Here is a 22,023-nt window from a genome sequence, read left to right on the forward strand (position 1 = left end):
ACCCTTCTCTCATTTGCATGATTTGTGATTTTTAATAGTCATGTATAAAGATACAGACAATCAAGAAAAGGAACATAATTTAATCGACAGTGGAACTCCATAATGTGACATGTATCCCTTACCCATGTTTGTTTTACAATGGCCTCTAGTGTCATAGTCACTTGAGGACAAAACTTGCAAATAGTAACACAGAATGTGTATGTCAATTGAGATCTCAATAACTCTGACTTCTGTTGTGTGGTTATCTCTGTTTTGACCGGTGCCTGGGCAGGTGTTTTGCTAACGTAACTAACCGATTTCCTTTGGGCCGCATTCTGTGTGACAGATGACTGCAGGTCGCTGTCACACTTTGCTGTCACCCGTCACTGAGGAGTCTGGGGAGGAGGGAACCAACAGTGAGATCTCTTCTCCGCCGGCTTGTCGTTCCCCTTCACCTGTGGCTCATGCAGACGCCTCTGTTAACCAGGTACTACCCCCTTGGCGCTCCTCTAGCTCAGACCTCTGAACGGATGCAGGACTCCATTCTCTGTTCTTATCAGATTGTGGGTATGAATCGTAGACTTTGAGAATCGCACCATTAGGTGTGACACTTGCATAAACTGTGATTATCATGTGAGACCCATGCTGGCTTAACCTACCATCTCTCCTGGGCTACTGAGATGAGATGAGCAAAAATTAGGTCACAGAAACAAGAGCTGCAGAAGGGCCTGTTTTAAGGCATTATGGCTTTAGCATCTAACAGCTGTTTGTAATGGAGTACTGCATCCTTATAGAAAATGAAATGTTCATGTCACCTTTGTAAAATAACCTGATTTTATTGCTGTTGTTAACATTCATTGAGCAAAGTTTTGACAGTTGCCAGCTCGGATTTTGAAGATGGAAAATTTATCTTCACTATACAATATGACAAAGACTTCTTCATTATTTACTAATTGCCAACCAATTTAAAGGCCGTCTGTCTGTATACACATTAGTGCCTAACTAGATATGTGTTTTGAGTTTTCTTATCTGTCGATAACCTTAAGTTTTATTTTCTATGAGATGGAGACAACAGCTTCTCGTTATGAGGTGTCTTTTTAGTGTACATTCTATTTAATATAGATTATGCTAAACTAAATATCTCAAAATTTTTTCATGAAAAATATTGCATAGAAATCAAAAGGATGTTTTTACAATAATCAAAATTGTTTAATGCATATTAAATAATGCTTTCTTTTTTCTTTAGCCAAAGAACCAAAAAAAATTTTTTTAATTGCTTTACTATGAAATTACTTGTGTTCAAAAAAGCTGAAATTTACTATCAAGGAAGAAGCATTGACCAGAGCAAATGTTCTGTAAGCTATATTACAAACCAATCATATTATTTTATTTTAAAGCAGAAGCATTCAGAATAGGATTTCTGTGATATAGAGAGCCCGCCTCCCTCCAAACAAGGAAAATAAAGCAATGAAATCTTGCGATAAGACAATTCTCTTGGTAAAAATCTATGGAGCTCTGAGAAAGATATCAGTTCATTCATTATCAGCTAGCTAGCTTGCTTGGCGTGAAATCTTGTGCTAGGATTCAGAGATATAACAAAGGGCAAATCAGCCGTGGCCCCTGCTTTCAAGCGCCTTATAATTGAGTGAGAAAAGTGGCCTTAGGTTGAATAATAACAAAAGTGTTAGGGGAAATTTTAAAAAAGGAGAAGTTCATAGTGTTCAGGAGGATTTCAGAAACTGTTTTCTAAATTCTGATTTTAAAATAGGAATTACTCATTCTTTGATGATGTGTTCTTCCCTGTGGCCACAGATGTCATTAGAATCATAGAAATATGGCTAGAGTCAGCTTTTTATTGTGTAAGAAAATGTATCCTATACGATGGGCTTAATGTTCTTAAAATTTTCAAATTGAACAATGAACACTGACCATTAGACTAACACTATGGAAAGAATATCCCTTTTCTAAAATTATACATCTCAGTGCTGCACCATATGAAGTGTCCTTCCTTGGACATGTGAACGTCTTCTGTAAATGATATAATATGCAAGCATTTTTATTACACTTGCTTTACCTGTCAAGCTCAATCAAATCTCCAAATCATGAGCAAAATTGTGCTTTGTCTTAATCCCATTGTGACCCCCCTCCCAAATCACAGGAAAACTTTAATTTAAACTTTAATATTAACCTGACATAGTATTATATGGTCTTGCAAATCAGGGGGAAAAGATCTTTATTTCATTCATGTCAGACACCTTTACTCGCAGGAAGTTGTTAAAAAGCAAGAGTTATGCTTGGTGTTATTCAAACAAATTGACCCCGTCATTCCAGCCACATGCAATTCTCATCGAGTGATGTTAAGTCAGAGGAAAATGAACAAATACTGCAACATGGCCAGTGATGCCTGCATTTACAAAACTTTCTCTTGAAGCTGAGGAAAGCGTTTAGAATTCCCATAAATTCCAGTTTGCAGACTCAAAACACTGCACAGAATGTACACAGCTGTTTCAAAGGAGGGCCAAATATAACTGCTTTCTAAAATCGCAGCTGTTAACAACAAGACTGTGTGTTTGCTACTTCTGTAAGTAGATCTCCATTATATAACTAACTGATCACCCACCGTCAGGGTGTTCTGTCTCTGACAGTAGTTATTAGCTGAAATGTGATAGCGGTTTAGTTTACTTGACGAGAGAAATAATGATGCATTCCCAGACTTTGCTGCAGGTTTCTTGATCCTATTTAAAGCAAGCCAAGACCTGGGCTCCTCCTTGGAAGAGTTGAGGGAAGTCAAAGTTTGAAAAGACCAGTATTGTAGTGGGTAGAATCCCTCTCTCCAGTTTAAAAGCCGGGGATGGATCCCACCTCTTCTGCTAAGCAGCATGAACCTGGAAAGTCCCTCATTTGTAATGGGAAGCAGTGCTACTTAATTCACCACATTGTGAAAGTTAAATGCAATGTGGATTCTGAAAGCATGTTTTAGACTGGAAAAGGAATCAAAATGTAGCAGTTTCCAATTTTAGAAATCTAAGATTCCTTAGGAATCTGCTAGATAATAACTCCTTTAATGTAGACACGTAACCAACAAGAGATACTTCTAGGGGTGATTCCTCACTATAACAAATATTTAGTAGTTACTTATAGAACTGATCAATTTATTTTATTAAATCTATGTAGTCCTCAAATAGATGCAAATTATTAATCTATAAAATGTGATATTTTCAAATTATTTTGAGAAATTTGAGACACACACAGAAGCCAGAAGACAGATTTTTTTGGTAACAAATTTATTTTATTTCTTTGGGCCCTCATTATTTATAATAGAGTATTTAAAATTTTTACATCAACACAACTTTTTGCTTTTCCTTGTGGACACTCGTAATACTATTAATACCATCCATGTAAGCAAAAGAATAGAGTTTAAAGAAGTGGTTTTAGAGAACATCCCTTGTAGTCAGTGGTTAACACTCTGCATTTCCAGTGCAGAAGGTACAGCTTTGATCCCTGGTTGAGAAGGTAAGAAGATCCTATATGCCATGCAATGCAGCAAAAAAAAAAAAAAAAGGTGCTTTTACGTATACAATTTTTTATGAATGTATATGTTATTGTTGTATAGTTGCTAAGAAGTGTCCCTTTGCGACCCCATGGACTGTGGCCCGCCAGGCTCCTCTGTCCATGGGATTCTCTGCTGGAGTGGCTTGCCATTTTCTTCTCCAGGGAATCTACCTGACCCAGGGATTGAACCCAAGTCTCCTGCATTCCAGGCAGATTCTTTATCACTGAGCCACCAAGGAAGTCCAATGACTTTATATACCTGCCTGTTATTTGCAAAAACACTCCATGGTATGCTCAGATTCAGACACATCCACAGTTTTTAAGGAGCTCATAGTCTGTGTGAGAGCAAACACGTGGTGACCTTGCAGTGGGACAAGTGCTGTGAGGGTGGGAAGCAGAATGTGAAGGAAGGACAGAGGGTAAGTACCTAAACGAGGCTGGAGTTCAGGGGGTCAGGGACTCCCCCCGTTAGTTTAGCCAGATACAGGTGGAGTGCTCTAGAGTGAGGAGAAGTCGTTCAGACAGAAAGAAGCACACATAGGAAGTTTTCTCAGGCAGCAGGAAGGAAAATGGCCCAGCAAGGCAACTGCAAATAACGTCAGTATAATGGGAGAAGCATAGATTTGGAGAAGGAGGTGGGGGGAGAAATGAAGCTGGGGGGGGGGGGGATATAGGAAACACACCCTGATGCCACAGGAAAGAATCTAAACTTTGTCCAGGAGCTAATAGTTAACCACTGAAGGAATTAAACTAGCTCTGCACAGAAGTGGGCTTTAGAACAGAGTCTTCAGTATCGGTGTAGACAGGAGGATGGTAATGGACAAATCTCGAGCCAGGGGAGCGAGTGAGGGACAAAAGTTTACGCACGCTGGTGTCTGGTCCAGTCATTCAGACTGATGACTGATCACCAGTCATTTACTGGTGATGTAAATAACAGAAACAGCCGGGGGACTGTGGGGCCCTGACAGAGCCTCCCCACGTGAACTAGGCAGACTTTCCTCTCTTAGAATTACTGTAGGCGTGTGAATGCATCTGTCTGACCTGTCTTCTGATTTGCAGGGGGGAATCCATGAATCAGGGTTCTTACCAAAGCTCCCTTTCTGGTTGAAGAGAAATTTGAAACAATTTAAAACACTGTAAATATATGCAGGCTAGAGGCAACCTGCAGGCTGCCAGTTTGCAACCTGAGAGTTAGGAAGTTGTCACTGTAACATGAACTTGAACCTGTGCTGTGGCAAAGGTATAGAACTTCATCCTCACATGCGCAGTGGTGGTCAGGGAGAGAAGGAATGGAGAATAAATCCCAAGTGAGGTGATTAGAAAGATGGATAAAACTTCATCCATTCATTGAAAGATGGACGAAATGTCATCATTTTTCCTAAATCCATTTCTTATCCTCCATGTGGTTTTTTGGTTTGTCTGTTTTGTTTTTTCAAGTATTGAGTTTGAAGAGACTATGGGATCAACTTGTACAACTCATTATGTGAGTCTGGAGCTCGTAAATACAGCAATGTTTAAGAATGAGTGCAGAAAACAAAAGAGAAAGACCGAATGATAAGAGAGAGAGAGGAGAACAGAGAGGTTAAAAGGAAAGTATTTTCCAAGAAGGGATGATCAGTGGTACTGAATTCCAGTGAGAAACCAGGCAAGAGAAGATTCGAAAAATAATCATTTTATATCACAGAAAACAGCCACTGATGATTATGGCCAGAGCACTTTTAGTGGAGTCACTAGAATTAAGGCTCAGTTGGGTATTTAGAAGTGGACAGGAGAACATACCAAGTGTAAGCTACCATCTTCAGACACTGAATTATGAAGCAAAAGGGAGAAAGCGATGGTTACAAACATGTGCAAATTGTATTTGTGTGTAATGAGTCATTATGTTATGATTTGTAGAACTTTCTAATATATGATACCCTAAAAGAAAAAAAGCAAAGAAGGCTGTGTGTAGGTGTTTTCAGACATAAAGGACTTATTTATATGCTAAGGGGAAAGTCAGTGGAGATGGAGTAGATATTAATGAACCAAAATCCTTGAGAAAGGGAAGGTGGATGAGATTGTAGAGGTAGGTAAGAGGATTATCTTTACTCAAGAGGGCTAGAAAGAGTGAAATAGAGGTGAGTCTGAATATAGACAGACCTTTGAAAATTTGAGAATTTGGAGAAATATCCCAATTTGTGTGTGTGTGTGTGTACATGTGTGCACACACACATGCATTCTCTAAGGAAAAGTTGGATTGAGTCATAGTTGGGGTTTTCCAAGTGGTCGACGCCAAACTTAAAGGGGCAAAGGAAACACAGCTGTTGGCAAGAGAAGGGTTTACATCACTTAGTCAGAAATGTACTCAGGGTGAATCAGTTCAGTGATGACAACCTGTCATGTTCAAGGAGGGTAAGTGGGCAAGGATGGGTGGATATAAGCTTGTCAGGGACTGGAAAATACCAAGATGATCTGATCAAGATGAGTGACAGGGTTAGGGATGAAAAGGAACTAGTCTCCATGCTTCAGCGTCATCAATAAATGTGGAGGACTTACCTGAGGCCTCAGCAATAAGAAGAAGATGGTAGAAGGTCTCATGGTCACTCAGATATCACTTTATTTAATCCTCGAATCCACCCAGCGTTGTGCAGATGAGGGAGTCCATGCACAAGATGTGAGTGACTTGCTCTGATTCTATGGTGGTGGTGGTGGTTTAGTCGCTCAGTCATGTCAGATTCTTGTGACCCCGTGGACTGTAGCCCACCAGGCTCCTCTGTCCATGGGATTCTCCAGGCAAGAATACTGGAGTGGGTTGCCAGTTCCTTCTCCGGGGATCCCCCTGACCCAGGAGTCGAACCTGAGTCTCCTGCATTGCAGGCAGATGATTTACTAACTGAGCTATGAGGATCCAATTCTCTAGCTACTTAGGAGGTGAATTTCACCTGGGGTCTCAGGTGTCCTGACTCCTCCAGTGTCAGACTCCTGTCTGAACTCATTCTACTATATGACCTTGCCTCCGCCCTAGTATTGACCTCAAGACACCAGACTCCTTCCTGCTGTTGCCTTGGTTCTTCCCAGGTATCTGGGGCCTTCAGTACTTTTTACCAAGACATTATCATCAATAAGGCTCAGGTTTTTAATCTTAAACAGGGCAACTGTGAAACAGTGAACTTTATAATAGCATTTTCCACAATATAAGCAGTACTCCCCACTTCAATTTCTATAAATATATACACAACCATGAAAACAATTAAAAGCATATGAATTATGTATATTGATAGTAAATTCTATTATCAGTACTAATAAAATATGTCATGTTACTTATTGCCCAAGAAATAAAAAATTCAAAAGCCTCCTATTTCAGCATCCACTTTGTTTCTTGTGTTCTTCCAGGAATTGAATAGAAGAAAACCTCTTTATTATTTGTTTCTTAGAGTAGTTTTAACCTCCCCATTACATTTTCCCTTATTAAATATTAATATATTTATAATTTAAGTAACATATTTATTAACATGCTTAATTAAGACATATTTAAATAATATATCTAAGATATTTAAATTAATATCTGTGAATAAAGAACTCAAATATTGAAAATCTGGCTATACCCAAGAAACAACTTTTCAGAGATTTAAATCAAAGGTTTTTAAAAATTATTCAAAACTGATCAACATATTAATCAACATTTCAGGAAACATATCATTTAGATTCTCCTTTTTTTCTGATTGATCAGTCTCGAAGTGTGTATACCAGTTAAATTCTTTGTATTTTAATTTTGCCAAATATTAAATAGGAATGAGTTTTGGCAACTTGAAATATTGGTAAATTGCTTTTTATATGAATCAACATTCGGAAGCAACTACAGTGTGCTTTGATATGACCTTCTTATCACAGGAGTTTACCAACTTTGATGGTTGTAGCCCCCAGGGCCAGGTATGAATCCTAAAACTTTCCTCTGCGTGACAAGCACGGTGACCCAGTGCTGTCTTCTCTTGAATCTAACCCTGTGCCTTGCTCCCACAGGACATCGCTTATTACCAAGCCCTGTCTCCTGAGAGGTTACAGACCGATGCTGCCAAGGTCCCCCCCAGCACGTTGCCACCCCAAGAGCTGTATGAACCGGGACTGGAGCCTTCTGCCACTGCAAAGCTGGACGACTTGCAGCGCTCTTGGGAAACCTTAAAGAACGTGGTAAGTCTGCCAAATGTGGGGTTATTTAGCCCACGAGACAGAGGAGCAGGAGCCTGGCAGGCTGCAGTCCTAGGGTCGCAGAGTCAAACACAACTGAGCACACACGAAAGACACCAGATTTCCTTTGTGATTGTCTTATGAAATAAATGCCTAATATTTACACATCCCATGTACAGTTGAATAGCCTCTGTTGAGTCACAGAGGTGAAGCGGTGAGGAAAGAAATGTCATAATCTAGAAGATAAGGGGTGGGAAACGTTTGGTAATATCCCTTTTCTTCTTTAGATCAGCGAGAAGCAGCGCACACTCTATGAAGCCTTGGAACGCCAGCAGAAGTACCAGGACTCCCTCCAGTCCATCTCCACGAAAATGGAGGCCATCGAGATGAAACTCAGTGAGAGTCTGGAGCAGGGCAGGAGTCCCGAGAGCCAGATGGCCGAACATCAGGTAAGAACAGCCACGACTTCAGCTTCCTGCTTGATCAAATAAAGGTGCACCTTTATTTATGACTGACTGGTCAAGCCAGTACATAAGAGAGCAGGCTGGCATATTTCACTGTATCAGCTGTTACAGAGTCAGCAAGATTCCAAGTGGTGGTTTTGTTTCCATCATTGCTTCAGGGAGGGATCTTAGAGGGGAAGAAAGAAATTCAGGCCTTGATGTTACTTTTTCACCTTTATTATCACATAAACTGTCTTTCCTTATTGTTGCCACATTATTTTTATTTCGTTTTGAACTATTATCATAAGAATAAAAGGCACCCCTTTTATTTATAACATCTACCCTCTCTAGGTATTGTTTTGTTCTTTTTTTTAATTAATGAATTTATTCTTTTTGGCTGCACTGCCCAGCCTGTGGGATCTCAGTTTCCCAACCAGGGATCAAACCCATGCCCCCTGCAGTGGAAGCACAGAGTCCTAGCCGCTGGACTTCCAGTGAGTTGTTTAAAGAAACTTAGCCATGTGTTCCTGGAGGAGGGCATGGCAATGCACTTCAGTATTCTTGCCTGGAGAATCCTATGGACAGAGAAGCCTGGCGGGCTACAGTCTTCGGGGTTGCAAAGAGTCAGACACGACTGAGCAACTGAGTGCATACCCAGTACCTTCTTATCACTTAGAATAGCTCTGAGACTTCAGTGGGCAAAGAAGCAGTTGAAGTAAAAGGGTTTCCAAGTTATAATCCTGCGGTTGTCCCGGACTTGAATCATTTATTAAAAGGTACGCTGGGAAAAAAATTAAAAGGTACACTGGACGATGCTTCTGCTTTAGGTGAGAAACAGGTGATTACGTTAACCTAGTTCAATAGGTGTTAGAAATGCATCACTTTAAAATGCCATAGGTTAAGATCTGGTTAATGCTTTAGCAACATTATCGAGTTACTATTAATGCACAAGCAGGTGTAACTGGGCCCAAGATACTGAGGCGTGCAGTCACCTAAATATTCAATCACTGTGGTGCAGGAAAATGCTGCCTGCCCCTGACCAGATCTCAGAAGTATATGACAGCCCTATCAAAGGCAGAGGAAAAGAGAGCTACTTTTAGATGCTAATTTAGAGTTATGAAAGCATGATATATGTGTCTATCAAATAATGACTGGGAAATTTGTCAGCTCTAAGAATGAAATTTTGTACTCTGTCTAGTTTTGGAACCCACAGTAACCTTGGAATGCATTGCCTGTTTATATGTATAGTCCAAGATAAAAGTGTACTATTTTACAATAAAGGGCCTTGAAGTATTAACACAAAAGTGAAAACATTTCATCTAGAGACAGCATTGAGAAATAGTGGTTTCAGGATTTTGACACTCTTATAGCTTCTTAAGATAGACATCAGAGTGTACAGCATCCATTTTTGTAGGCCTTGTTTTGGTAAAATGACGGTCTGTGGGTCTTCCTGCTATCTTAAAGTCACCCACAGTCCATTTGGCTTGGGGAGGGTGCTATAAAAATATGAAATTAAAACTAACCTTTGTTTACTTGGATGAAGCTGATCACAAGGACAGTCAGGGACCGAGGTCTCTGTTACTACCATGCTGCGTTCCCCTGAGCACCACAGCCCTTTTTAACTGATCCCTCGGTTTTGTAACTGTGAACATCCACTTCATTGTCACCGGAGGGGGCTCTCCAGGTGGCCCCAGTGTGCTTCCCGGGGCTCTGTCTGCCCCCCACCTTCTCCAGCCCTTCACTATACCTGTAGTAGCAGGCACAACAGAGAACACCCATGCGTTTGATTACGGCTTCTTTTAAGCAACCAAAAAGGATTGGGGAGTGTTCCAGGTGGCGCTAGTGGTAAAGAACCTGATTGCCAATGCAGATAGATGTAAGAGACACGGGTTGCATCCTTGGGTCAGGAAGATCCCTTGGAGGACGGCGTGGCAACCCATTCTAGTATTCTTGCCTGGAGAATCCCATGGACAGAGGAACCTGGAAGGCTGCAGTCCATAGGGTTGCAGAGTCAGACATGACTGAAGCAACTTGGCACGCACACACAAAAAGGATGGGGGATGAGTTGTCCAAAGGCTTGATTAGAGTGAATCTAAGTGTCACAGGCTTAGCGTCCCAGAAGAGGGTTTACACAATTTGACTCTCTGCTTTCAGGTACTTTCCGATCACTGTGTTGGTTCAGGGCTCATCCTTCTTGTGTCCCAGGTGACAGACCACAGCTCCCAAAGACCCTTTACTGGGCCCCACAATATTTAGTAACTGAAAGTAGGATCCTGGTGGTTTGCCTTGACCTTCCAGAGTTCATAATTAAGATGCAAATTAACTCCCAATCACCAGCATCACCCCACCTCTCAGGCATTGGTATGGAAAGACACACAAACTGAATGTACAGCAGAATTATTATTTTGTTTAAGGGATCTAATGGCAAAAACTCAAAATTGCACATTAATGCTAAGTATTATAAATTAGAAACTATCCTGTGCCTTTTCTTGTCATTAAGGCCAACCACATGATTTTTATCCCTTTCTAAATTGAGAGTGGTGATGCTAACAATTATAGCACTGAGGAGATGTAATTCTAATTCACTGCTCACCCATCATTTGAACTTAACAAGTATATTAATGTTCTAAGGAGAGGGAAAGAAATATAAATAATGTATGATTTCTTGTATCACCACAAATCTAACATTTTCCATCTGACCTACTTTTGCTAACTTTTGCTGTCTGTGCCTAAATTCTGCAAATTCTGGGACAGTGCTGCCCACGTGGAAAGCTAATGGTATCATAATATCTAAATTGGTTTTTGGCTTCTGAAATGATACTTTAAGAATCCCAAGTTACGATAGAATTACTCTTTTTTTTCTTGATGCTGCAAAAAGCTTTATTGTTCCCATTTGGTCCAAAGCTTCAGAGAGGGCTCCAGAGTGTTAAAAAGCTGCTTAGTGGCTGCAGAGGGTTTTCAGGCAGCCCTGACATTAGGGGGACTCCTCAATGGCCACTGGTCTCCTAGTCATGCTTGAGGGTGAGCCTTTCGAAGATATATTCGCCCAACCCAGCCTGGGGACCAGCCAGCCTGCGGAGGTGGGTCGGGTGGTCACCCATCTTCTTGTTGAGTTTCACCTCCCCATCTAGAAAGTGGTTCTCTGGGAAGTCACAGATGTGGGGCTCTGCACAGGCAGAACCCAGGCCAGGCAGATCCAAAAGGGCCTGGCTCAAGTTCTTCTCTATGAGAAGGGCAGCTTCCAAGAGTCCTGGGTTTTACCCCACTCATCTTGAGATGGCTTCCACACATCCAGAAAGAGGTCGTCACTGCCATACTGGTTTTGCATTTTCAAGAGATGCTTTGCACCCTTGCCCTTCTCCTTGGCCAGTTCGCAGAAGAAGGTGGCCCACACCATCCAGAGCCACATCATCACGGTCGAAATAGAAACCCAGAAAGAGGGAGGTGTAGGAGACCCGCAGATGCATGTTAACCAGGCAGTTGATGGCGGCCTCCACCTCAGTGGAGTAATTCTGATGAATCTGGGAGCTCATGGTTGATCAGTAATAAGGAGTTAAGCTCAAAAAGTGGTGGCTGGTCCTGGTGATGGCAGACAGCTGAGTGGCTGATGCCAAAGCTTGCAACTGGAAAAAAAGTTGGAGGGTGGTCAGAGGCTGGGGCAAGGGGCATCCCTGGGTATGTTCCGTCCAAGTGCTGTTGAAGCAAGAGACAGATCTGTGGGACTGTTGAGTACACTTCGAGAATTACTCTTTTTAAATAAAGTCTAATGGAATGTGGGTAAGAGGGGCCAATATGATTTCAGTACTTTCTAAAAGTTAATAAAAATACTTCAATTTTTTTCTTTTCCCCAACACACTCTTAGAAGTAATGTTTCTTTAAAGAGCTACTCTAATTCCTATGTTTTTCCTTTAAACACCTGTCTAAATCTACTGAATTTGGGTGGAGTCTTGTGCCTTTCCTGTTACTCTCTTGAAATTGCACAGTAGGTTTAATTTGAAGACATCAATGCAGTTCTTATGCTGACTTGTGGCTGTTCTGCATGTTATGGGACCTTCATTATCATGGGCAGCTAATGGTTCGTGAATGTATGTTATCTTTGCCACCCGAACCCAGTGGTGGTTTAGAGGCAGAGCTCCGAGGTTATTTTGGTTCTGTTTCTTTAATATATATAACCGCTCAAAGTTTGAGATGGACTGAGCTGATGTAGACAGTTATGAAAGTCACAATGAAATTCATGTTCACCTTTCTTGTTGAACCAAACGTGCACTCCATGTTCTCCCCAGAGTCAGTTTAGAAAAGATCAAGGTACTTTAAGCCACAGACTGGTCATACACATGCCCTCCTTGTAAACACAAGTTAGAAACACAAAGAGGAACATTTCATCTCCTCTCCTTAGTTTTGAGTCAGGTGCTGTGGGGAAGGAAACAGCTGGCCACCAGTTGAAACGAGTTACAGATCAAAGACATATTCAGCTGCTGGATCTTTTAGTTTTTTAGATTGAAGTGAAATCCGCATCACATGAAATTAACCATTGTAACGTGTACAGTTCAATGACTTTTAGTTCTTTCACAATGTCTTTTAGTTTTTTCACAATGTCTTAAAATCAACCCCCTCTATCTGGTTTCAAAACATTTACATCACCACAAAAGGAAATCCCATCTCCCTGTAAGTTTGGCTAGTGGGTCTTGAAGTTAAAACTTAACCTTCCCCAAAATATCCACTCTCCCCTGAGAGTAAACTGAAGCATGGACGGAGAGGCTTGACTCTAACACGATGGAAGTTAGCAGTTCTAGGATTCCTAATTCCTTTATCACTGACTGCAGGACATTCACATAGCTGCTTTACAACATTGTGAGTTTGAAAAGGAAGTAGTTCACTTCACTGTATACCTCATTGGTCAAATCCACTGAGATTAAATGAATGAGGAAGCTTTTTTTTTTTTTTTCCTGGTTGCTTTATGATTCAGACACCTGTTTTGTCTATAATGAATTGGAATTAATTCAACTAGATATGCTGAGCACCTCCTGTGTTCACAGCTGAAATAGACTTTTTCATTAACATATGATTTAGGGGGTGAAGTGAATTACCAGCACACTGTACATAACCCAGCGAGATGACTGTGTCACAGTGGTGGGAGGTAAATGAAAGGGGACTCTAACAGATCTGTTGGGAAAACAAGGATTTTAAAAGTTTGAAATAGTAACAGGAGTGGGCAGGAGGCACTATTAAACATGTGAGGAAAGGCTCAGGATGAGGGAGTGAGAGTGGACGTGGTGTGCATTAGCAGAGGGGGCTCATCTTGTACAGAGAATCAATGCAAAAAAAAGAAAAAAGGACAATAGGTCAGTCTAATTATGGAGAAGCCCTTAAAACAGAGCAAATGATATGAATTTTATATTTTGGCAGTCAAATACCCAAAATGATTATAAAATAGGAGAAAATAGCTTACTGGACAAAAAGCATTTTGAATATATAACAACCAATAACAGTCTGTACATTTATTACAAGCCTATGAAAATATACTAGCAAGTTCTTTGGTAGAGATTGATAATTCTAAATTATATCACAAATGTATGAAAAAATATATGTTGAAAATATATATTGACTATTTTTAACTGAATAGCCAAGACAGCCTTGAAGAAGATGAATAAAATCAAAGGATGAGAGTGAGCCGTAAAGCTATAATAATGATGAGAGTGTTATATTAGCAAAAACACCACATGAGTTAGTGGAACAGAACTGGAAGCCAGAAACCCCTCACACTACATGCCCGACTCTTTGCGACCCATGGACAGTAGCTTGCCAGGCTCCTCTGTCCATGAAATTCTCCAGGCAAGAATACTGGAGTGGGCTGCATTCCCTTCTTCAGGGGATCTTCCCAACCCAAGGATCAAACCCGGGCCTTCCACACTGCAGGCAGATTCTTTACCATCTGAGCCACCAGGGAAATCATCGGGGAAATGGAAATTAAAGCCGCAGTGAGATACCATTAGAAAGGTTTAAATGGACAAGACTCACAAACCAGGTGCCAGTGGAATACAATGCAGCCGTGAAAAGGGCCAGCTCTTTCTGCCTGTGTAGTCACAGTCGTGGAGGGAGTGAGAGAGGCCAGACACAGGACAGGACATCAGCAGTTACTCTATTTCTGGAGAGCTCAAAACCAGAAGCATCTATGACTTTGCAAGCCCACCCCATGGTAACCTCTGGAAAGGAGGAAGGCTGTAACAGGATGAAGTCCAAGGGGATTGTCGAGTCCTGGGAATGTTCACTTTCTCAGTCTGGGTGCAGGAACGTGAGTAGATACAGTTTGTGAGAATTCACAGGACTGTACACCTACTGTCTGCACTTTTCTAGATGTATGTAAATATTTCAGTATCATAGTTTACTTAAACAGCAATTGGACATGATGGCATCCTGATATTAGGGAAAAAAGAGGGTCTGGTTTTTGGTTTTAATATCCCTTGACAGCCCACTCTGAGGAGGCACTTGGCTTATAGCAAACCCTGCGGAAGAGATGGGAATCATGCAAGTAGGGGTATACTGCAAACTATGAAATATTGGCAACTATAAAATCAGTGATTCTTTACTTGGGTCATGATTGTCCCTCCTATGGGAGGGCTTGTTTTTTGTTTTTCCTAATGCATCATTGAAATCCCAAATAAGAATTTCTCCTGTCAAGATTCTAGCTAAGGACTTCCCTGGCAGCCCAGTAGTTAGGACTCTGCTTTCACTGCAGAGAGCATGGGTTCCATCCCTGGTCAGGGAAGCTGCATGGCACAGCCACAAAAACAGAAAAAAAAAATTCCAGCTAAAGAGCAAATCATAAAATACAAAAAATGAGAAATGCAGCGTATAATTGTGATGGCTATTAAACAGAAAATAGGGTGCTATTCAAAGAGGGCGATAGAGTTTTGTTTTGTTTTTTTGAATGAGTAGTCGTGAAAGGTCTCTCTGAAGATGATACAGTTAACTTAAGGCTCCAAGGAGGAAGAGACCCATCTCAGGAGAGTGAGGAGAAGAGCATTCCAGACCTTGAGGGAATAGGATGTGCAAAGGCCCTGAGGCAGAAAGCCTTGGGATCCTGGAGTAACTGAAGTCAGGGATGCAGTGAGCTAGAAGGAAGCCTGGTACCAGGGGCAGCCAGGTGTGAGAATGCGTGAATACTGTAAGGAGTTTGGATTTTATTTCATAGGCAAGAAGCCACTAAGTATTGTAAAACAAAGGAGTGAGAGGATCTGATTTATCTTTTTTTTTTATGCTTTTTTTTTTCATTTATTTTTATTAGTTGGAGGCTAATTACTTTACAGTATTGTAGTGGTTTTTGTCATACATTGACATGAATCAGCCATGGATTTACATGTGTTCCCCATCCCGATCCCCCCTCCCTGATTTATCTTTTTAAAGGGATTTAAGCAGATACTCCACCCAGTAGACTATGAGAGCAATTCAGATAAGGAATTGGTTGTGACTTAGGTGGGAGCAGAGGAGACAAACAAGATGTTTTGGAGATAAAAGCAGTCGTATTGCAGGAAGGGGACCCCTTCCAGAGTCTGAGAGTGGACTCTTGTCTAACACAGAAATGAATTGCCCAAGGAGACATAAAGCAAATGCTTGGGAAGCAAGTGTTAGCTGGGCCATTCAGAGACAGAGGGATGCAAAGTGGACTCAACCACACCCACTCCTATTCTTTGCAAATGTCTCTGAGATAGATTCTTTAGGTAGTTAGGTCAGAGTTTTTTCCTGAGTCTCTTGGGCCTTGATTGTTCACAACTCAAAATAATCTGCTTGCCAGAGACCTTTTGGGGTGGGAGATTTTGTCCTCCTACCTAAGTGTCCTGCGGGAAAAAGGAATTAAAGCCTTGGTAATAGACACAGCCTGGGAGAGATTGTGAAGAGAGAAAACAGGGTCTAGAAAGTAGCCCTGAGAAACTTCAAATTTTAGACCTGGGGAGAGGATAAAAGTAAGGCAGGGCAACGGCATGGAAGCAGATGACAGGTTCTTCCTGTCTGTATGATATGAGTTTGCGATTAAAATGCAGCCTTGTTCCAGGGAAACTTGGAGTGGGAGGAGTCACGTTGAGGAAGAAAGTGATGAGTTTTATTTTCAACAGAGAGAATTGTGGACTCAGACAGAATTAATTGCATATACCTCCCCCCATCAGATTACAGACGAGCCTGTTGAAAACCAGATTATTAACTTTAAGTTACTGATGCAAATGATCTTCAAGTCAGAAACTTCCTGACTTTCAGTCTGGCAATGGCATTTAGAAACTTAGGTTAGAAGGCCCCCTATTTGTTGGTTAAATGACTTCCAAGTGACCTTGGCTAAGTGCCACGATTCCGCAGTGCAAAAAAACTGCACACAGGAGTGTGATTCCACAGTCTTCCCCTCAGGCTCTGATGGACGAGATTCTCATGCTCCAAGAGGAGATCAGCGAGCTGCAGTCGGCCCTCGCGGACGAGCTGGTGTCCGAGTCCCCAGAGTCCGAGCCGGCAGAGCAGCTGGCCCTGCAGTCCACGCTCACCGTCTTAGCGGAGCGAATGTCCACCATCAAGATGAAGGCATCTGGGAAGCGGCAGCTTCTGGAGGTAACAGGCCACCCTGGGGCTGCCCCTCGCGTCCAGATTAACTTCCTGGGGTTGGGCTGACAAGTATGTCCAGCTACTTACGTGATCGACATGTTTATTGTTTCCCACTCAAAAGAAGCTGGTATATTGTGTGTGCAGAGCCTCGTGAATAGAGCCCTGAGCCAGTGTGGAGCTGTGAATGTGTCTTTTCACCAGTTTCTGACTCATTGCAGGCCTGCAGAACTGAGGCAGCGGAGAGCCAATACTGGGTAGACATGAGCTTTGTGGGGAATAATTGTGGAAGGTTTGCATAATAGTTTGCTGTGTTTAAATAAGACCGTTTTTATGAATAGCATTGCTAATGCTGTGAAAAATAAATCCTTAGTCACTGGAAGCCAATTTAAGCACGTTAATTCATGAGCATATTCCTGCAGTTCTGGTTCTCATGTTACTCAACTTTAATACTTAATAGATAAATTTTAGTTATACTACGATACGTGTTAAAAATAAGTTATTTTCCTTTTTTTGTTGTTGTTCTCTTACCTTTCCTGGCCGTAAACATGTATGATGTTCATATTGTTGATCCTATGAAGTGTCTGTGTCCTTGTATCTCTAGGGTCTAGCAGCTTCTCTAGCACAAAATCAGTTATTATTATCTGCTTAACATTATTTTATTTAGCTGCGGATTATACCATAATTCAATGAACCTTTGTCCTTTTGTTAGGGACATAGGATATTTCCAGTGTTACCTGTTTTAAAACTGGTCTAATCGTGTATCTATATACTTTCCTGTTTTGGAGAAATTTTAAATCAACTCTAATCTATAAACAATTTAGTAAATTAATTAAAAATAATAGATTATTAATGAAGTAATGTTTAAAGTAAAATACTTAAGAGTATCTTAATAATTAACTTTTTAATTCATTGATATTGTCCCCAGTCACTCTATGAAACCCATGTAGAGTTGTGAAATGAAGTGATTGGCCTGGATTTTTAAAAAATATATGGATTATTTGCCATCACTAAGGAATCCTCAGAGACGTAACCAAGTTTTTTGAGGTTTTGCCTTTGCTCTAGAAAGCGATGGCACTGGGCCACTCCTTTCTGAAGGAGATCAGTCGCCTGAAACTGCGTGGTTCTGCCCTTTTAGGGGAACCAGATATGTTCTTCAGTTGCCATAGTCCCCACTGCACCCTACAGCTTCCCAAACTTTGAAGTCAAGTTACCTACTGTCTTACACCATTGACCAATTTCTGTCATCCACATTATCTGCCTTGTTCTGTAGGTGTATTATTTAAGAACAGATAACTCTAGGCATACAGTCATTGTAGGAGTTTTTAAAAAATACTAATCTTGAGGTTCACCTCCTGAAATTCTGATTTACCAGTCTGTACCGTGGTCTAAACACCGGGGATTGTTTTTGAAGTTTCACTGGTGGTTCTGGTGTGCAGTCAGGGCTGGGAACCATTGCTCTGTGTGTTGAGTCCTGGTGATTTTGCCTCAGAGTGATCTGTGTTCTATCCCACTTAATTCATCAGGAGAAACTCAACGATCAGCTGGAGGAACAGAGACAGGAGCAAGCCCTGCACAGGTATCGCTGTGAAGCTGATCAGCTGGACCACTGGCTCTTGAGCACGAAGGCCACTCTGGATGTTGCCCTGGGGTCACCCAAGGAGCCCATGGACATGGAGGCCCAGTTAGTGGACTGCCAGGTACAAAAATGGTCTCAAAGGAGTATGCCAACATCATTAGGCAGACTTTTAAAATGTATCTATTATTGGCTGCATCGAGTCTTAATTGTGGCATGCAGAATCTTTTGTTGGGGAGTACAGATTCTCTACTTGCGGTGCATGGGCTCCGGAGCATGTGGGCTCAGTAATCACAGCACACGGCCTTACTTGCTCCTTAGCACGTGAGATTTTAGTTCCCTGACCAGGGATCTCAGGGGCCTTCCCAAGTAGCTCAGTGGTAAAGAGTCTGCCTGCCAATGCAGGAGCTGCAGGAGATATAGGGTCGATCCCTAGGTTGGGAAGATCCCCTGGAGAAGGGAATGGCAACCCACTCCAGTATTCTTGCCAGGAGAATCCCATGGACAGAGGAGCCTGGCGGGCTACAATCCATGAGGTTGCAAAGAGTCAGACACAACTGAGTATGCATGCACACACACTCAACCAAGGATCAAACCCACGTCCCCTGCATTGCAAGGCCAATTTTCAACCGCTGGATCACCAGGGAAGGTCCCACAAGACATGTTTTTTAACTACAGAAAAGTATAATGGTAACAAAGTGTGGTATGGATATGTGATTTTTCACAATCCATATACTTTACATATTTAGAAGAAAAACAATATCTTATAAAAGGTTAAATGAAGTCCAGATGTGGGCTTAGTCTCTTGAAAATTTTAACCAAGAGTATCTACTCTTTAGAAAATTTTCAGCTTCCTGAAGGACATTTTTTAAAAGACTTGTTCAGTCCCTCAGTCACGTCTGACTCTGCGACCCCATGGACTGCATCATGCCAGGCTTCCCTGTCCTTCACCATCTCTCAGAGCTTGCTTGAACTCATGTCAATTTTATAGTATCTGTTTTGGTGGCTAATAAGGAATTGAAGTACCCAATGCACAGAATTACTATCAGTGACTATGGGTAAAAAAGAGAATAGGTGGCCTGTTGCAATTTTGGTTCTAATTCAGAAATATTATTTGGAAAACTTGTCAAAACTGTAATTATAGGCAGCCAGACTCAACATGGGAAGGTTGTCTTCTGGGGCAGAAAATTTCCTTCCTCAACGTGAGGTCTTTAGAAACTAATTTAAGGGGTAATGACATCAAGGTTTTTACTGTAATATTATTTTCTTACCTCCTTATTATGGAAACATTCAAGCACATGTATAAGCATAGAGAATAGATGATGAACTCCCATGTGCCAGTCATAGGCTTCAAAGAGTATCAACATAGTAGACTTTACACATGGGTGAAGTTTGTTTTAAAAGCTCTTTCATTTAACCAGCAAGTCTCTAGAAAACCCAGTCTAGTCTGCAAGGTTAAATATCAGTGTACGTGACTTCATACATGTGGGACTGGAGGAAATATGCACAGCCATTAATTATGAATGCCATCTTTTTTCTTAATGCATAGTATATCATTCTGGTCATCCCTTATGATTGAGATTTTTTAATATTAATAATTATAATTTAGGTTTTTAAATTCTTTACACAACTTATAATTTTAAACTTTAAAACTATTATTATTTATTTATTTGACCAAGCTGTCTTAGTTGCAGCATGTGGGATCTAGCTCCCGGATCAAAGATCAAATCTGGGCCCCCTGCATTGGGAGCGCAGAGTCCTAGCCACTGGACCACCAGGGAAGTCTGTGGACAATTTATTTACGTGTCTTCAAAGCATCTCTACCTTGATGGTAGAGAATAGAGAGCCGTGTGCAAGTGTTTTCTATTTCTTGTATCATCTTTTCTAAAGTTACTTTTCTGAAAAGAGACATGTATTTTTAGCATTGCCTTCTAGCACTTGAAATTACCACATGCACTCGCATTTCAAAATTATGTTTCGTTGTTACTCCCACCTCTTCCTTTTTGATGTCTCTATTTTATAGTTATACATAAGATGCATAGTTGAGATAATATATTTCAGGACTCTTACAAAGTATTGAAGTGGTACTTTGGCAATATTTTTCAAAACTCAGAGCATGTGGAATCACACAAATACATAATAGTTCCTCATGCAAATAAATCCGGGATTTGAGCCAGTAGTATAATCATAGCTGTGGCTATTATATGGAATTAGAGTCCTGTTATGACTTTTGGGGCCCAGGGTACTTTGTTTCCATGAACCTCTCTTCCTCTATAGCAATACTAAAAGTTGTATTTGTATTTTGTAACCGCTTTGGGTACAGAGACTAATATAATCTAGGGTAGTTTATCATGGGTGCATGCTAAATTGCCTCAGTTGTGTCCCGCTCTTTGCGAACCTCTGAACTATATATAGCCCACCAGGCTCTTCTGTCCATGGGATTCTCCAGGCAAGATTACTGGAGAGAGTTGCCATGCCCTCCTCCTGGGGATCTTCCCGACCCAGGGATCGAACCCACATCCCTTATGCCTCCTGGATTGGTAGGTGGGCTCTTTACCACTTGTACCACCTGGGAAGCCTGGGGTGATATCATTACATATTAATTATTATCATAATCATTTTTTCCTCTGATTTTAAAAGAAGTGAAAGACATTTTCTTCGGCCCCTTGAAGTGTTAGGGGCCCTCAGCTCTATGACAACCATGCCTGATGGAAAAGGTGGTCCTGCACAGAATAATATTGGTTTCTCAAAAGTAATCGTCAAGAAATGATCCTTTAAGGCCCATTTCAGGAAAAGTTTTACTCTTCCGTTTAGTTCTAGGTTTTGGGATCTCCCTTATGTTCTTACAAGTTGATGGTAGTGATTCTGATTTTGTACAATCTTTTCTTATTAATATATAATTGAATATAAATTAGAAAGTACATTTCAAAGAGTTCAGACTTAAGGTATAGAAAAACAGAACAGTTTCTGTAGAAAATAATATGGTTGTTATTTGTTTTGCTTGATTTTTTTAGTTGTTCTGTTTTTGGTTTTTGTTTTAAATCTTACTTGGGAAGTGGGGAGACTGTTTTCACTTCTTTCCTAGATTTAAGCTCCGTTTTAGAGAAAAAAAAAAACCTTGTAACACTAGAGAGTTACCACAGAAAGTGAAAGTGAAATTCTTAGGAAAATTTCCAGAAATGTGAAGTTAAAAATGCGTTATATAAAAGATAAAAACAGGGGGACTTCCCTGGTGGTCCAGTGATTGAGATTCCACCCTTCCGATGCTTCCACCCTTCAATCCCTGGTTGAGGCTTTAGGATCCCACATGCCAGGTGGCATGACCAAAAAAAAAGGACAGAAATAATACAAAGCAAGTGAAAAGAGCGCTCGTCTGGGAAAACTCCCTTTCAAAACATTTTTCTTTGAGAAAAAAAAAAAGAGTCCTTTTTAAATTGACACAAAGAGTTGATCATGTGACGTCTTTACTATTATTAGCCACAAGCCTAATGTGTGTGCATACATTGCATACATGCTCAGACACTCAGTCGTGTCCAACTCTGCGACCCCCTGGGCTGTAGCCCTCAGGCTCTTCGCTCCCTGGGATTCTCCAGGCAAGAATGCTGGAGTGGATTGCCCTGTCCTCCTCCCCGGGGGACTTCCCAACCCCAGGACTGAACCTGGATCTCCTGTGTCTCCTGCACTGGCAGGCGGATTCTTTTACCACGGAGCCACCTCTAACACTAAAAT

The 22,023-nt window shown here is 41.2% G+C and overlaps 1 protein-coding gene across 11 annotated transcripts in view; it reads left to right on the top strand.

The window, feature by feature from the left end:
* Positions 1-22,023, top strand: part of SYNE1 (spectrin repeat containing nuclear envelope protein 1) — a 471,391-nt gene that overhangs the window by 299,936 nt on the left and 149,432 nt on the right. For 7 of the 11 annotated variants that reach the window (XM_065931098.1, XM_065931094.1, XM_065931095.1 and 4 more), the window contains 5 exons: positions 326-466; positions 7,531-7,698; positions 7,983-8,144; positions 16,521-16,727; positions 18,245-18,418. In XM_065931098.1, coding sequence (XP_065787170.1) covers positions 326-466; positions 7,531-7,698; positions 7,983-8,144; positions 16,521-16,727; positions 18,245-18,418 — 852 coding nt within the window. The remainder of the gene's footprint in view (positions 1-325; positions 467-7,530; positions 7,699-7,982; positions 8,145-16,520; positions 16,728-18,244; positions 18,419-22,023) is intronic. The other 4 variants (XM_065931099.1, XM_065931096.1, XM_065931097.1 and 1 more) reach the window with 2 other exon arrangements.

This window comes from Muntiacus reevesi, chromosome 3 (genome assembly GCF_963930625.1).
Source record: "Muntiacus reevesi chromosome 3, mMunRee1.1, whole genome shotgun sequence".
Taxonomy (NCBI): Eukaryota; Metazoa; Chordata; class Mammalia; order Artiodactyla; family Cervidae; genus Muntiacus; species Muntiacus reevesi.